This window comes from Thunnus thynnus, chromosome 3 (genome assembly GCF_963924715.1).
Source record: "Thunnus thynnus chromosome 3, fThuThy2.1, whole genome shotgun sequence".
Taxonomy (NCBI): domain Eukaryota; kingdom Metazoa; phylum Chordata; class Actinopteri; order Scombriformes; family Scombridae; genus Thunnus; species Thunnus thynnus.
In genome coordinates, this window is record NC_089519.1 from 3,382,165 (window position 1) to 3,398,709 (window position 16,545).

General features: G+C 40.4%; 1 protein-coding gene across 5 annotated transcripts in view; it reads right to left on the minus strand.

Annotated features, from left to right (window-relative positions):
- myh10 (myosin, heavy chain 10, non-muscle) overlaps window positions 1-16,545 on the minus strand; it is a 54,205-nt gene that overhangs the window by 19,003 nt on the left and 18,657 nt on the right. For 2 of the 5 annotated variants that reach the window (XM_067581018.1, XM_067581023.1), the window contains exons 4-14: window positions 11,398-11,425; window positions 8,369-8,471; window positions 7,903-7,932; window positions 7,681-7,695; window positions 7,003-7,020; window positions 3,739-3,831; window positions 2,825-2,888; window positions 2,513-2,611; window positions 2,026-2,169; window positions 1,111-1,206; window positions 146-264 (exon numbers count right to left, since the gene is read on the minus strand). In XM_067581018.1, the coding sequence (XP_067437119.1) occupies window positions 146-264; window positions 1,111-1,206; window positions 2,026-2,169; window positions 2,513-2,611; window positions 2,825-2,888; window positions 3,739-3,831; window positions 7,003-7,020; window positions 7,681-7,695; window positions 7,903-7,932; window positions 8,369-8,471; window positions 11,398-11,425 (809 nt within the window). The remainder of the gene's footprint in view (window positions 1-145; window positions 265-1,110; window positions 1,207-2,025; window positions 2,170-2,512; window positions 2,612-2,824; window positions 2,889-3,738; window positions 3,832-7,002; window positions 7,021-7,680; window positions 7,696-7,902; window positions 7,933-8,368; window positions 8,472-11,397; window positions 11,426-16,545) is intronic. The other 3 variants (XM_067581024.1, XM_067581025.1, XM_067581026.1) reach the window with 3 other exon arrangements.

Sequence of the window (16,545 nt, forward strand, 5' to 3'; positions counted from 1 at the left end):
TTCAAGACCAGGTTGTGTACTTTGGAGCGGCTTCAAATAAGTGAAACTAACATTTGTTTGATCCCCCGTATGATATGTAGTAGTTTAACCTGGTTGAGATGAATAGTTTTAGTCAGTAAACAGTCAGTAAACACAGCTGACTGACCTGCTCTTTAGTCTGTGCTTTCTGGACGTAGTCTCTTCCCACTTTGATCCTGGGTGACAGGATGGCTCTGGTAAACTCCATTACATTCATACCCAGCAGGTGACACAGCTTCTGAGCGGCTGGACGACAGACAGACAGAAAAACAAAAGAAGAAAACGGTCATTTAAACTAGAATAAAAGGAGGCCACAGTAGGAGGTTTGAAACTGTATATTTGACTAATACCTGTATGTTCAACTGTCTCTTCAAGACAAGAAATAAAACATAAATCAGAAATGACTGGGAGTGATTTGATACTTTCTTCATAGCACTGTTTGAGAATTAGATCATTCAAAACATTTCTTAAAAGGCATAGAAACAGAACTTAAGTATCAACAACGGTAGATCAACAATGCTGTTTGCCTATGACTGATAAATCTTTCAAAGTTTCAATTTCAATTTTCTTATGAAATGTGACAGGGAAAATGTCATATTTTACATGGCTGGATCTTGTGGAAAAGTAGAGAAAACCGTCCACATCGGCCAAGTCTCACTACTAGAAAAAACATCTGCGTCAGTCCGGGGTTCTGCTTGTTGAATCTGGGAATATCTCGGCGAGCTGCATCATTGGCATTAAACTCATTCTCTCTCTCTCTTTTAAGTGCCAAATATGCGGTGCCACATGTGGAGGAACTGGAAGGCTGCGCCCCATTTCCTTCAGGAGTAAATCCTTATAATGATGTGGTTTTATGGCAGGTTGACAAGAGAGAAGGGAGAGAGAAGACAGTAAATCACCCGTTCCCTCTGTTCTGTGGATGAGGTACACAAAGTGAAGGAGGCAGGAAAAGGAGAGGAGCTGAAGTATATACGGGAAGAGGAAAAAGGAGGAGGAGAACGGTTGACCTGTGAGCTCCAAACTACAAGCTTATGAAGCAGTAAAAAGGACTGCAGGATGCACGCGTGCACGTGTGTGTGAGCCGGTACCTACCAGTGTTATCAGGCATAGAGGCCTGGTCAGTGTTCCTCTCCTTCTTGAAGACGATGTTGCCGAACTGAAGCACTGAAGAGACCACCTTCAACATGGCTGCAAGTAGAAGAATACCATCATTACTATCATTACACATGACTGTGTTTACGTTGTCAAACTGACAAACATGAGATGGTTTCATGGGCCTGGAGGGATTAAGAGCTTGATTAAATGTTAATCTCACTGGAGATTATCAATCAATAAAAAAAAAAATCAATTTTCAAAGTCTTAATCCTATTTTCTTGGGTTAACTGTTCTGGTATCTCTTTGTATAAACCACATTATTAAAATCATTCTCTTTTGTCCTTCTGTAAAATGTTTTAGATGACACATTCTGCACTAATTCATGTTTTAACTGGACAAATTTATGCATAAATTAATCCATTCCGATGTGATTCGGGGTGACTAGCTAACCATGCTTGTCCGTTAACAGGTGGGTTGTAGTAGCTTGCAAAGCCGTATCATAGAAGAAAGTGCGTGTTTAGGTGTCTTTGCAAAAACTTAATTTACGTTTCCAACAGACGATGGTTGCTGTGTGTTACATTAATATCTCCCTCGTCCCTGCAGCGGGTGCATGTCTACAGTCTTCTACAGCTGCACTGTATTATTCAAAGTCACGTCCACTTTTTGGGCGACCTGATTCATTTTTGAATGATTTGATCAGATCCCTTTCCCTAACTATACTCCGCCAACATATTCCATTTCACTCCCTCACATAACAAAATACTTTAACCTTAACTTAATAATTCTCAAAACTAGAGAATCAGAGACTTTGATTAGTAATCTGTACCAAAGGCTATTGACCTCTGCTTCAATGATCTCACCAGTGTATTAAGGAAATGGAACAAGTGAAGCAATCTCTAATAGAAAACATACCAAGAATCTCCTCATGGGAGAAGCTCATGATGTGCATGGCATCCATGGTCTCTTGGAAGTTGTCTTTGTCCTGCTGGCCCGGGATGGGGATGTTACCGTTGGACAGGAAACGATAGTTGTTGAATCCTTCCAAAAGCAGGTCCGCTGTGGACCGAAGAGTGGAAAAACATTTAGAAGTGTGGTTCGGATTCAGGAGAGGACTCAGGTGGACTGACAGAGAACTGTGTTTCAGTGTAGTTCTTACATACCAATTCTTTACATGAAAAAGTGACTCATTTCGATGGATTGTTGGCAACTCATGATAATAAATATGCAACTGTGCAAACTGTGCAAAGTAATAATTTATACTTATCTTTTACACAGTTAAGCTGCCAAAATTAAAGTTGTTGTAAAAGGTGTGGTCTAAAGTTATGACAGACAGAGACGAATGAGAAGTACCTACATTATATTACAGTCCTTTCAACCCTTCGTCTCTACGTCTACTCACATTTGAGGTGCTCTCCAGCTCCAGCCAGCAGCTGGTAGAAAACGTGGAAGGTGCGCTCATCTTTGGCTTGACGAATAGCTCTGGATTTCTCAAGTAAGTCTGACACAGAACGGTCAAGAAAACAATAAATCTATTTGGTGGGTCAGTATTACTCCTGTCAGACTACATAAGTTTATCTCAGATCATAAACATACAACTACATTTACTGACTTTTTTGCAGTCACAGGAATAAGTTATTTTATTCTACTTATACAATATTGGCGACACTTAATACAGCTGCATTTTTTTTCCCCCCGTGTTATAAAAGGATACAGGTTTCAATATTCGCCCCAACGATGTATCCAGTAACATCAAAGTTGATCCGGATGAATTTCCCCTGCAGGGAACAGAAGACGGATACTCAGGAAGTACATGAGACAAGATATACAGAAATCAATCAGCAACATAACGACTCTGATAAAAAAAACAAACATACATAATGATGGGGGGATGATTTACAGATAACAAGCATGAATCCTCCATGAACATGAACACTGATCCAGATTAAATAACCTACATGATGTTCATTATGTTTAACTTTATTTTAACACAACATAAAGAGCCAATGCGGTTATCGGTGAATGTGAAGTATTTCTATGGATGCAGGTCCGGAGCCATAAAATACATGACAGGTCTGGTTTTGATCATGTGAAGTGAAAACCGTGGACTCCGTAGCTGGATGTGATCCTACACTGTTTAACTGAAGGGAACTTCTGGCCATCTGTATTGTCTGAGTAGGCCGGGACTCATGCAGAGACAGTTTCACTCTGGTCAACATTTTATGAGGCAACACAGTCAGTTAGTAATTATAGAAGAATTTCCCTTAAACCTGACAAATTCATTCACCGCGGTAACGCTTAAGCCGAGACTTTACTCACGTCCCTCTTGTCCTACGACACTATTAAGAGGTCTGCTGAGTGGAGCTGCCACTGGTCTGAAAAGCTCCAGTATATCAAAGGGATCATAAATGACTAACAGGCGCCTGTGTCAGACTAGAAGGTCTGAGTAATTGCTTACAGGAAAAGTAGGAAAATTAAATTACTTTCAATCAGTTTTACCTCTGCTTATTCTCACACAAATGAACTCTAGTCTTGAGGATGCTAATGCGTCACCTAAATCTGCTCCATTCACATTTTGAGAATTAAGAATGCAGTCCGCCTTCATTAGTTTCTTTTTTCAGTACTTACAAAACGTGATGAGTTGTCGTTTTTCACTGTCTTAGCGTTCCCAAAAGATTCAAGGATGGGGTTGGCTTGTAAAAGCTGACGTTCCAGTTCACCCTAAGGGGAAAAAATAAGAGGGACGTTACAGCAGTCCTTTTTCACCGCGTAAAAAGTTGAATTGTGAACCATTGATTTTCACTGACGATTGAAACACGCTGAGAAAACACTGAAGGACATGCAGACAAAGACGGCAGCCGTTTGAAGAAATGACCCCACATATTTTATCCCTGTGTGGGTTTACTGAAGGAACAAAGCCAGAGAGATGATGATGACCGCGAGTGTGACATTCATACAAAAAACAAAACAAAAAGAAACTAAGCAAGAGGAAGAGGAATTGTTATTTGCCAACGGACAAACGCTAATTGTCCAAAGTCAGTTGAGTGATTGGGGAATTTTCCACTACAATTGTTTTATACATCCTTTCTGGCATTCATGCAGACAAAGACAAAAAAAAAGGCAGTATATGAGAATATTTAGACTAATATGAATCAAATAAATGAATCCCTTAATCATCATGATAACATTGAAGTGTGTGTTCATAAATATTGTAACAACTTTGTGTTTTGTGGATGGCGGTGAACACGTTCAGCACGTTTCTGGTGTTGTTAATGACGTCAAACGAGCTAAATATAAATAATAATAATAATAATAAAGTTTTAAAGAGGGGAGACCTTCAAACAATACAAACCAAGTGACCACTCCGACTGAAGACCAGTAAATGAGGCTGATATTTTTATATAAGACAGAAGATTCAAAACCAAATGGGAAAAGAACAAAATTACTCCAGTTGGTGAAAGTAGAATCTTAATTTTTTGGACTTCTGGAGCTGTTTAGACAGGTGGCTCATTACGTTTGGATCTAAGCCACATTGTGGGCTTTTGTCATGACCAGAGAATCCAAAATGGCTTCTTTTGCAACCTTATTTCTCTTCTTGTGGCTGAGTAGAATATTTTCCCAATATGTCAAAAAATAGCTGTGCACACTGAAGGTTTGAGGGGGCCGTTTTCCACATGTCTCACTCAGGATGTGAGACATGTAATGTGATCTTTGGCTAGAGAGCGTGATGGGCTGCTTTTAATTGAGTTTTTGAGCAGCTGGGATGAAGCAGAGCTGAACTGGATAAACCTTGGTCCTTCTCCAGCTATCGGAGCGCTGCCACAGCCCGCGGAGCGCAGAGGATTCAAACCAAAAGCCTTTGTTGCTATATAAACAACATCAAGTCCTGTGGTGCGACTTGTTAGCTGAAACTGTTAATTGGAAACCTCTACTCATATGTGTGGTCTGCTGCATGCACACAAAAAACAAAAAGCAGATTACAAACACCAGCAGGGGTCCAATTTAGCAGCATTAGACGTTGACCCACATTCCTGTTGCTAAGTGAGCGTGTCAGACATCTGACAGCCATCATAAGTGGCTCCTTCATTTGAGATGGCCAATTGTTGTGTAGCCGTGACCACATTTAAGCATCTGTCTACACTACAAATAAACCCTGTCCTTTGGAAGCCGAGAGAAAACCCGCGTCCTCCCCCTCCGACTAATTATTTCATTTTCTTCACCTCTCAGCCTTTAGAGAGAACATTTACAGCTCGCAGCTACAAGTTTGTCTCTTATCAGAAGCTGTTTGGCAGGCCGTGCGGCAGACTTTAGGACAGATTGAGTGAAGTAAAAGAGGATCAGTCAAAACTGTTCCGCTAAATCTTCTGAGGCAGAGGCCGGTTGTGGTTGTGCACTCGCTGTTAAAACATCTGCTCCAAAAAGGTCACAAGGCCACACAAATATTACAAGTCGCTCTTTTCACCAGCAAGAAAAAGTAGAGCGCGGCTTGAAAGTGGCACAAAGCGTTTAAATGTGGAGGAGTCATCTGGGCCGACGGAGCTTTCAGGCTGACTCCAACTTAATGGAAGAAAGAGGTTCTCCGTTCGCCACTAGGTCAAGTGATTAAGATGAGCTGGTTTGAAAACCGCTCAGCCACAGTCATTTATTTGCATGAATATAAGCTGAACGTCTTGTGAGGTTGCTAAAGACACAAAGTTGCAGCAAATGGGAGAGTTATTGTGAAGTAAAAAGCCCTGAGACACCCACAAAGTCCCTCATGTCTGGGTGTTTAGGAGACCAACGGAGTGGCAGGTCATTTTCTACATTAATGATCTAATGTTCATTTCAGAGAAGTAGCTGACTGGTAGCTTGGTGGCCGTCAAGCGTACATCCCAGTTATACATTCATCATTTGATGAAATCAGCTCTGAAAGCAGACCTCTGGTAGTCTGTGCTGTGGGCGTGAAGTCCAGTCAGTCTGTGAAACCAATGTTAGCTTAAACCGCTACAGTACAGAGCTGTAAACGGTATCAACTGGAGTCATCGGTCCAAAATCAAAAAAGCTGTAACTTACCAGCAGTTTGACCTTATTACTATAACTACTGTGACCAACAATTCAGTTGTTATCAATATATCTATATAACACCACTTATGAATGTCATGATTATATTTGTTTATTGCTGAGTAATGTCCAGTAAACCACTAATGTAATGTCTTACTAATGGGAGCTAATTTGGACTTTTTTTTAATAGAAAACTAGCCGTGTCCACAAAGAAGTTGACTTTTTATTGACTGACTGATGAACTCTAGGAGGATATTAACAATAGACTACTCTATTATTTCAAATTGTTCAGTCAGTCAGCAGATAATTGCATTTGTGTTGTGAGATTTGGACACACATCTCTCACAATTCTTCTTTTCCGAATGACAAACTGAGACATTTGTCTCTTTTGAGGCCATCAGGAACCAATCTGTAAACTTTAGTGCCAACATGATGTTTTTATAAGTTAGACTGAGTAGAACATACAGTATTAGACACCTGCTTCATTATACAGGCAAACAAATAACATGATGATATTGGCTTCATGGTAGCCTATTAGTTTATTAAATGAAGATTAATGTAGCAATAGAAGGAAATGTCCTCGCATTGTGAGAAATGCAAGTGTTAAAACGTTTAAAAGAAGCAGATCTTATTATCAGCGTGAGGACAGAGAGTACACAGCATGCAATACAAAAGTTAAAGCAAAACTACAGCAGGTGGATTAAGGTGGATGGAAACCATCTACCGCCCAACTTCAGCCAACATTAAAGAGTTAATAAATGTGGAAAAAGAGTAGATGGCAACAGAGTGGGTAAAGCACCCCTTTTATATTGTAAGTGAGGTGAAATAGGTGAGAAACTACATACTACTCACATAAAACAGGGGTCCACTCTGTAGGATATGGGGAGATTCAATTGTTATTATGGAAAATAATAAATAATAATGTCATGGATACAAGTGAACCTGTGGCTCAAGCTGAATATTTTTAAACTAAGCATTAGCATCTAAGCGTAACCTACAGCAGTCTATGAATGGAATTAGCAACAGGTGTTATTATAATACCTCAGTGGTCTGTAATCCTGGCCCTCAAGACGCAGATTACTGTTGGTTTTCTAGATTAATAGCTTGTTTGTACCCTGTATCTCAGGTATAGTGTAGTTCAGTCACGGGTCAGATGACTACAAGGACTACCTGCAGGGCTCTGGGTCCTGATGACCAGGACTGAGAATCACTCGAGATGTGCAGGAAAACCTAAACATAAACTTGCTTCTGTGTGGTCACCAGCTCTTAACATAACTAACTATAATATTAATTACCATTAGCATTAGAGGTGAAAATTGCTACATTAGATACAGCACAAGGTGACGGCCGAGGTGCAACATGTGGCTACCACAACAAATAAAAACAGCATGCTGTGATTATAGTTCACTAAGTGTGAATCACAGTAATGGCAGGCAAATCTACAGTATAGCACATCTGAACAAAGTCATATACATAAAAACACAATAAAGACAGTCTGAATATGCATGCTAGTTTTTAAAAGTTACTTACAACTGCATTTTGCATCTGACAGAGAGAAACAGAGTAAATGCTAAATATGCTGTTTTCAGTGTTTACATGTCAGTCTTTACCAGACATACAGTGCTTTAAAGCTCTTGGTAGGCTAATGTGAAACATTTAATGAGTCCTGATTATAGAGGAAGTTTGTTTAAGAGGAAAATGTCAATGTAGCATGCACATGAACATGGTGTATAAGAAAGCATAAAGACTTGCCTGTAGTTTCACTGGTTTAGGAGATTCTGGCTGTTTGTTACAGATAAACAAATGCAAATTGTTAGATTGTGTGCACACACACATCTGGTGCACAAAGGGTAGGTACATTATGCCGTTTGTAATTATCAGTGTATCTTATAAACTTCTGGCTTTTTTTATTACCTCAGCAAAGCCCACAGCAATCCCACCTCGCCCAAACTGCTGTTAATTATTTGTAGTGATCGCTACTACAGTTACTACAATTCTTTTGATGTTCCAATGGTAGATTTATTCCTAATAGACTTATAATAATGACCTGATCCTAACAGGTTGTATGGGTATATAAACATGTGATATGAGTAAAAGTCCAACATTAACTTTAGTATTTCAATGGGTTTGTTCAGATTATGGCTTCCAGCGGGCGCTGCCAGCCTACAGGATGTAATGAGGAAGGAGGGAGTATTGTTAAAATTCAGGTAATACTCACAGGGATGTTGTGGTCTCTTCTTCCTTTGTGGGAGGAGGCAACATGTGCCAGGTACTGAATGACCTTTTTTGTGTTTTCCGTCTTGCCAGCTCCGGACTCACCTCTGTGAGACAAAAGAAGACAAAAGTACACACAAAAACGGGCTTGCTCAGATGAGGGCGTGCAAAACACTTAACTGTTCAGAATGCATCTGTCACATCTACACCACAAGCTAAACATAAAAACTGGATCACTAGAGCAAAGATGGCTTTATAGATTTGCAAGCGCTTGTGGGCAGGGGGACAATAGTTTCTGGCTTTCTGACTGCTTGGCTGAGAATTTACGGCTGCTAAACAAGACAAAATACTATTTCTGCCCTCGTTTCTACAACTCGCCCGAAAAAGAAAAGAACAAATATGACCTTAAGACTGAACACAATATTGTAATATTTTTAGTGAGTATGTGTCCAGTTCAGCAGCTGTGGTTGCGGTCATGTGGACTGCTTTTCACTGCTCTCTCATTCAGTGACCGTGGAGTAGAAAGAAAAAGGGAGAAAATCATCTCCAGTCCTCAAACCCATGCAAAAACCGTTGGGGAGCCGTTTAGATTTAGAGCATGCCTGAGGTTTTATAGTAAGTGCAAATCTGCATACACAAAGTATGCACAAAATATTGTTTTGCCTTCAGGGTGTGCGAGTGTGATGTGGCTCAGAGTAAAGACCGGGGGAGCGGTGTGTAAGTGCTGTCGGTCTTGTTTGCCAGTGTGAAAGCGGGAAGGATAATCATGGAGGGATTGCGTCAATGTCTCTGTTGTTGGCCTTGAACTGCTGGGTGTTAGATTCCTCAGCTCCCCCATTTCAGAAGCCGAGTGCTGACTCAATCATGTCTCGTGAAGCCTCTACATTGACGTGAAGCCCCCTCCCCACCCCCGCCCAAAGGGGCCTCCACTGCATTCTGGTAAAATGTCAAAGGTACATTTATAAACCTCTAAATTATTTATGAGATGAATTTTTGATCACTATTTACACTCCAGTTGTTTTTTCCCCTGTATCAATGATATTTCCATTTTATTCTAAATTGTGAAGCTGTTTGTAAAGTCTGTTTCAATATGAGCCTTCTGACGTTTATTATAATGATGACTGAGATAATTTAGATTATTGTGCTGTTTTAAATGCACAGCCATGCATAATGGTCGCGCCTAACATTAATGACAGCTGTTCTCGTGCTGTCGGTAGAAAACTGGTGAAAGAAATTGCACTTCTTCTTTGATAATCTCCTGTTCCCTATATCTTACGTCATTATTACACATAATAATAACAATAATAATAAGATGCCTTGCAGGCTGCACTTTATATAGCTAAGCAAGGCGTTACAACCATATTTCAATAGCTAGCCAGGACTTGACTTGATACTAGCATCAAATGTTAGCTAAGCTGGCTAACTTACCAGAGCATTAGATAGAGGATATCGATGTGACACTAATAGGTCTTCATGGTTTCAGCTCTCATTGTGGCTTTCTTCGGGGGTCTTACTTGCTCTGTGTTTTTCAGCCACCTCAGTATTTTTTGACCGGCTTTTAGCTACACTGGGAGCTGACTGGCTATCCCAGAATGCATTTGCACCAACAGGTGATACAGCATGTTTGGTGACCCATTAAAAGTCTGTGACCTGCAGCGTTGGTTAGGTTGGTTTAGGCATGAGGTGACAGAATGTGACGGGTCACCAAATACTCCTGCAGCGATGGCATCATGGCTGAGAATAATAGAATTCGCTATTAGTATGTCACTTTATTAAGTTTTAACATTTATTTCAGGCAAGACAGTAATCATTTAGATTCCCATATGTGGACAGTTTATCCAAATAAGTTTATCCAAATAACACCAATTTCGAAATTTACTTCAACATTTTCTCTACCGTCTTAGAATTGTCCCCATCACGATATTGTTTTTATTTAAAAATATAGTGTTTGAGCTGTAATGATCCTTTCCTATTCAGAATGTACAGATATGTGACAAGGCTCAAAATTCACTGTGCATAGTGTAAATATCACAGGCCATGTCTCGCACTCAGTTAACTCTCTTTATTGTAGTAAACTAGTGAGTCTGAATGAATGAATTCATAGTTATGACACTGATCAGTCTGAGAAGTCATGTGTGGAAGCATCACACATTTTGTAAAATGCAATCATCTTACAGTAATGTTACCATGACAAAAAATCAGAAACTGCTTGTTATCTTGTGAGGCAGCAGAGATGCCATAAATACAACAGAGAAATATCAATTCTACAACATTGTTTCGGATTAGATAACATGGGTTAAGTTACTTCAAATCTGTTCGACAGACAATATGTTGTTTGTGGAAGTGTTGTATTAAAGACAGATATTTTGTAAGTTGTTCCATTAAAGTTATTTTGACCTCCTGTATGTAAAACAAAGGGACTGAATAACATGAACGCCTCACCGCTCACACTGCACCACTCATGCATGAAAGAAGAGGGATGTGTCATGGTTTATGTCTTGATACCTCTCTGGCATTTTCTTTGGCTACGTTCCTGTCATCTGTAGACACTTGTCACTGAAATGTCGCCGGAGGGCTGCGCGACAGAAATGTCAGACAATTCTCAGACCCACATTTCTCACTTTTCTCTCAAGTAGTGACAGTCTGGTCAGTGTCACACAGACACTTGAGTTGAAAATAACCGTCGTGGCCTCGAGGAAGCTGGTCCACTCACACTGCTCTTGACCTTTTGTAATTACCAGCAAATGCATTATTGTCACTTTCAATTTCACTTAATTCAGAGAAAGAAAGAAAAAAAAAAGGGCCGAGTGGAATAAACTGCACCATGTGATGTTAATTCCCAGAAAAGGAGACAGGCATGAGGGTAATGAATGAACCATGAACCTTATGCTATTAATTTGGTCCAGGGGGCTCAGTTTAACTCTGAAATAGTTTTATCAACAATAACTTCGGTATGCTGAAATAACGGTTTGAATAAAGCGCAGAAAATGTCGGTCAAGTCATGCAGTGGTGGGCTGAGCCTGTAATACTCACGTGCAGAGAATGGATTGATCTTCTCGATCTGAAGGAGACAACAAGAGGGGGGGAAAAGGGGGGGAGGAAGAGGAGGGGGTGGGGGGGGAAGAGTCAGAGTCAGCATTCTGTCTTTGATTCAGTCTCTACTGGGCTTTCACACACTTTGATTGACAACATCAACAAAATGCTGGAGCGAAAGTAACGTTGCATCAGCAGATTGCGGATTTGAAGGTCAAAGTCAATTTTAGTGTGTGGATATGAGCTTCAGATGTTTTAAATATCACATTTTATCCAGCCTGAAAAATAAAAAAAATCACTTTAATCTGTGAACGTCTGTCAGTGAGCTCCGGCTTCACTGCATTTCACCACAGGTATTTCCTGGAAGGCCATGTCAAAAATGTTGGAAAGCGGCGCTGAAGTTAGATCGCTGCGCGGCAGAGATAAGGCTGCTGTAATGTCAGCTTTACATCGGTAAATAGAAAAATGCTGAGTATCATTTTCATACTTGAACTGGGACCAGTTATCCCCGATGTTATGACGTCTTGTGCAGATTAGCCACAGAGGAACCTCGTTTTACACAAGTATCAATTAACTATGAATTAGAACATAAAATATCTGTGAGCTTTTTCAGGTTGCTTCATATTCTGAGTGAAAGTTTACATACGCTCCCGTTGCTTTAACTGTAACTCAGAAACATTTATTCTGCTAATAAATGGTTTTTGCCACCAATAAATATAAATGCCTTTTGTTAATCACAAATCATTTTTTAATGGTTTAACATAATATTAGAATCTCCTACATGCTTATTCAAGTGTACTCCCTTTATGATGGCAGCTTCATACATTATGTCATTTAAAGATTTTAAATGTTGCTTGATTTTAAGGCTACAACTTATGGTTATTTTCATTATCAAAGTATCAGAATCTTTTTTTTGATTAATTGATTAATCGTTTGGTCAACAAAATGTTATAATTCATGTTCATAACTATTTGCCAGAGTCCATTTTCTTGTTTTGTCCAACCAGAAATCCAAATCCCAAAGATATTTGATTTATTATCATAGAAGAAGCAAATATGAAACATTTTGGAAGCAGGAACCAGTGATCTTTTTATTTAAAAATGACTTTAACAATGAATCAATTATTATAATTGGTGCCAATTAATTTTCTTATGGTCAATTAATGGACTAATGGTTTCAGCTCTATTAGCTGTGATTTGGTTTGTTTGTATAAGTTAAAGTTCAAACTGTGTAATAATCAGTTCTTTGACATTAACCTCATCAAAACAAACATGACGAGGTAACAGCAGTGATGGCAACGGGCTCTTCTTTTCTTCCATCACACATACTTGGACCAACGGTTCTCATTTCTAACTTGTCCTCCATGGACCAACCTGTGCAGAGAATGTGTTTCATGGCTAAACTGGAGACCAGATTCCAGTGATGTTAATGAAGACTAACTGGTGTTTTGAGACAGACTGTACTGGAATGTAGAATATTCTAATGAAGGATCTCTAAAAATGGCAGCCAGGTGACAAAAAGAAAATTACACAAGTGTCTGACTGAATATAGCATCGATCGCTCACAACAGGATGACACAAATACTGATTCAATTCTGTCCGAAATTTTTAATGTGTGCTGTGCTGAGGGTAATTGCCACTGTGGGTCATGCGGCGATCAAATACGACATTTAATGCGTCTCCGAACACCTCCAGGGTATTCTAGTTTAGCGTGTCTTGTGAGCTTCGAGTGAGGCAGGTCCGAGTCACCTAGAGGCCCTATAGGGGAAAATAACGGTGATGATGTCATGGGGAGAACAGTACTTTCTCTTCCCATCAATGCCCCCCCCACTAGGACAGGGCCTCCTGTCAAGTCACACGGCTGGCTGAGCAGCAAGAAGTCCAAAGATTAGAGAAGTCATCAGTCATCATTCACTCTGTCCTCTACAAACATGATGTTGCTTTGTTCATTCCTGACTGCATCCTGAGAGCTGCGATTGAGAGTATCAGTCATTAAAAGATGAAACTGTCTACTATGTCCCGATGAATACTGGGATTGTGATTATTTATGATTATTCAGTAAACTTTTGAAACACTTGAAGATTTTCAAGTGACCAAATAATGCCTTCAATTTCACATTACTGGTTTAGATATTTGAATTTAAGCAAGACTTGAACAATTCTTTAACATGAGTAATGATGCCATCCCAACATGGGATTTATCTCAAAGTACAAAATGCAATTACATTATACTAACAGGTTTCTGTAGCAGGAATACTCTTGCCTGCAGGCACATAATTGTGCTAATACAGGATCCTGTACCTCTGCTTGATGAAAAAGTACCTATCCATCAAGAGGCCTGAGGACAGAGGCCATTAATACTGTGACTGTACTGCAAAGTCTGTATGTTAGATAATTGAGGGAGTTACTTGTGATTGGCTGGTGCATTAGCAGATTGACTAGGGAGAGCTGAGTCATCAGTAACATAGTGATTTGAAAGGACAAGCTAATTGTACCCTTAACATTCAAAGTTATCCAAAGTTGGCTTTTTTGTTTTCTAAAATGAATTCAGTAGCTCCTGAAATAAGCCTGCAAATGGTTGCAAGGAAACAAGAGCTTGCAAATACAATTTTGTGGAAAATGCAACACAGAGAAAATATCGTTTCTCTGTTCATGAATCACTGGACGAATCTGACGGGCCATCAAAACCTGCTGCAGTGATCAAACAGCAACATATGAGCAACATAAAACAAGATTCTTTATAAAGGGAATGACTCCAGCAACAAGCTAACGAGACGTAGAGGAATAACGTCACGGTACTAGAGGTGGTTGAAAGAGATCATTTAACACGAGGAGAAGAAGAGTACAACTGCAGAATGATAATGGTTCAATCTGTGACTGTACCAGTATAGTTCAGCTCCCTGAGCTACTCGTCAAGAGGAAGGATGATAGTGTTTCTTTATTTAAACATCCAGCTTATCTGAACATGTGTATGAACACTGACAGGGCTGCAACTAACGGTCATTTTCATCACTGATTAATATGCAGATTATTTTCTCAATTCATCAGTTAATCGTTTAGGTTATAAAAATGGCATCCACGATTTCTCAAAGTCCGCAGTGATGCTAGTTTTGCGAGATTTTTTTTTTCTGAACATACATCCAAAAACCTAAAGATTTTTTAATTTACTGTCACATATGACAAAGAAAAGCAGCAACTTGTCCATTTAAGAGGCGGAAACGAAGAATATTTGGCCTTTATATGACAGGAATGATTATTCAATAATCAAAATAGTTGCCGGGGCGACAAGATGCAAGAAAAAAAATCATTCAGCTTCTGGACGCTTCCACTTTTTCAAGCCTCTAAAAATCCTGAAATTAAAGTTATCAAAAAAAAAAAAGAAAAATATTTGGTGACTCACTCACAACTCACACTCAAAGTTTTAACCTGTATTTATTTGTCACGAGCCAAAAAGGTTGAGACACACATTTGCTCTGAGCCATGCAGCGAACAGTTCAACTCGTTGCGTACATGCTGCGTCCCAGCCTGGATCACGCTGCCAGAGGTGAAGGTTTCCTGGACTGCAGCGCTGCTGACTGTGTTCCTTCGGGCTAAAATGATGGACGGTTATCTGACTAAGGACACAGCTGGACGGCTCATCAGGGACAACCTGGGTTTCCTGGCTCTGACCAGGAACTTCCTGCAGTTAAGTGCTGTGACAAGGGGGGGACTGGCCTCACACACATGCATGCAAGCAAGCACAGACACAAACACACTACAGCTTGTCCAATCCTTCAGGATTTCTCTCAAGCCATGATGTCAACTGCTGCTCCATACGTGACGGTGCACATGCAAACAAAACCCTCCCGTTAGCCTCCTGCACCTCTATCACGTGTCTCTTTATTCACATCCCTATCTGACATGAACACGATGGCGCATGGAAAGCTTGTGTGTCCTTTATCAGCCTGGCTGCAGACGCACTAGAAAGATATGATCCAGTCATTGTGAGTCTCTTCACTTCCATTCACCAACATGCCTCCATGTTAACGTCGTCTCCAGACTGTAAAACGCTGATTACTGGCACAGAGAGAGAGAGAGAGAGAGAGAGACTCTGGGTCTGTGCAGAAGATGAGAAGTACCCAAACAGGCGCTGTTATTTCTGTAACATTACTTGACAGTCATAAGGACTGTTTTGTGGGTTTCGCATGATTGGTAATGCTCTTGCCAGCTTCACATGACTCCATTACGTCTGGGGCGGCGGAGATTCCCCCAAGACATAAAATATTATTAGTTAAAGTGGAGGCTCAGAGACATTTGAATATCATTTTGAATACTTGACTTGAAGGGCAAAAAAAGAAGGTTGTCAGACCATAAAAATAGTAAGATGGTATAGAAGTTGGAATAAAGCAAGTGTCTGAAAGAATATTACGGAAGTGCTACACTGGTGTCAATAAAAGCAGTCAGAAAAGGTCGGTCGACGGTCTTACAAACTATTGACAGTGAAAAATTTGAGGATGTCTTGCGGCTTTGGCATGAACACAGCAGCTCCGCATGTGGCATCTCCCTCTGTAAGGAGAGAGGAGAAGGAGCCGGGGGAAGAAGGAGGGGGGGGGGGGGGGGATGATCTCAGCACACGACAGTGAACTCATTGTGAGGCTGTGGCACGCTGGGCCCGGGTCACTGTCCGCCAACGACGGCTAACGCCTGCATTTAGGAGTGCCAATGAAGTGCAAACACTCACCTCAGAAAGCGGTCCTGCGAGCTGATTGAGCCGATACTCGTGTGACACAGCGGGACAAAAGCCTCCACAAAACCACAGCGATGTAAAAACGTAGAACACGTCGGCTGAATGTGCAGCGTAATGAAGACAAATCCACGAGCGCTATGATGCTGTCTAATTAACGGGAGGAAATACTGCTCTCTTTATGTTGTCTGTGAAGAGTACAGACAGAATATTAAGCCATTAACCAAGTCATCAACTAGCAGTTGTACAAGTTATTACAGTAAACGAGTGTCCACTCAACTGTAAAATGAAAATTAAAGACCTCATTTCCTCTTCAGCAGCGTGAATGGCTGTCCACGGTTTCCATAGTGCTTTCCCCTAAAGCAAATATCTCTAACAAATGATTGTTAAAACATCAATTATACACCACAATTACACGGTGTAGAAT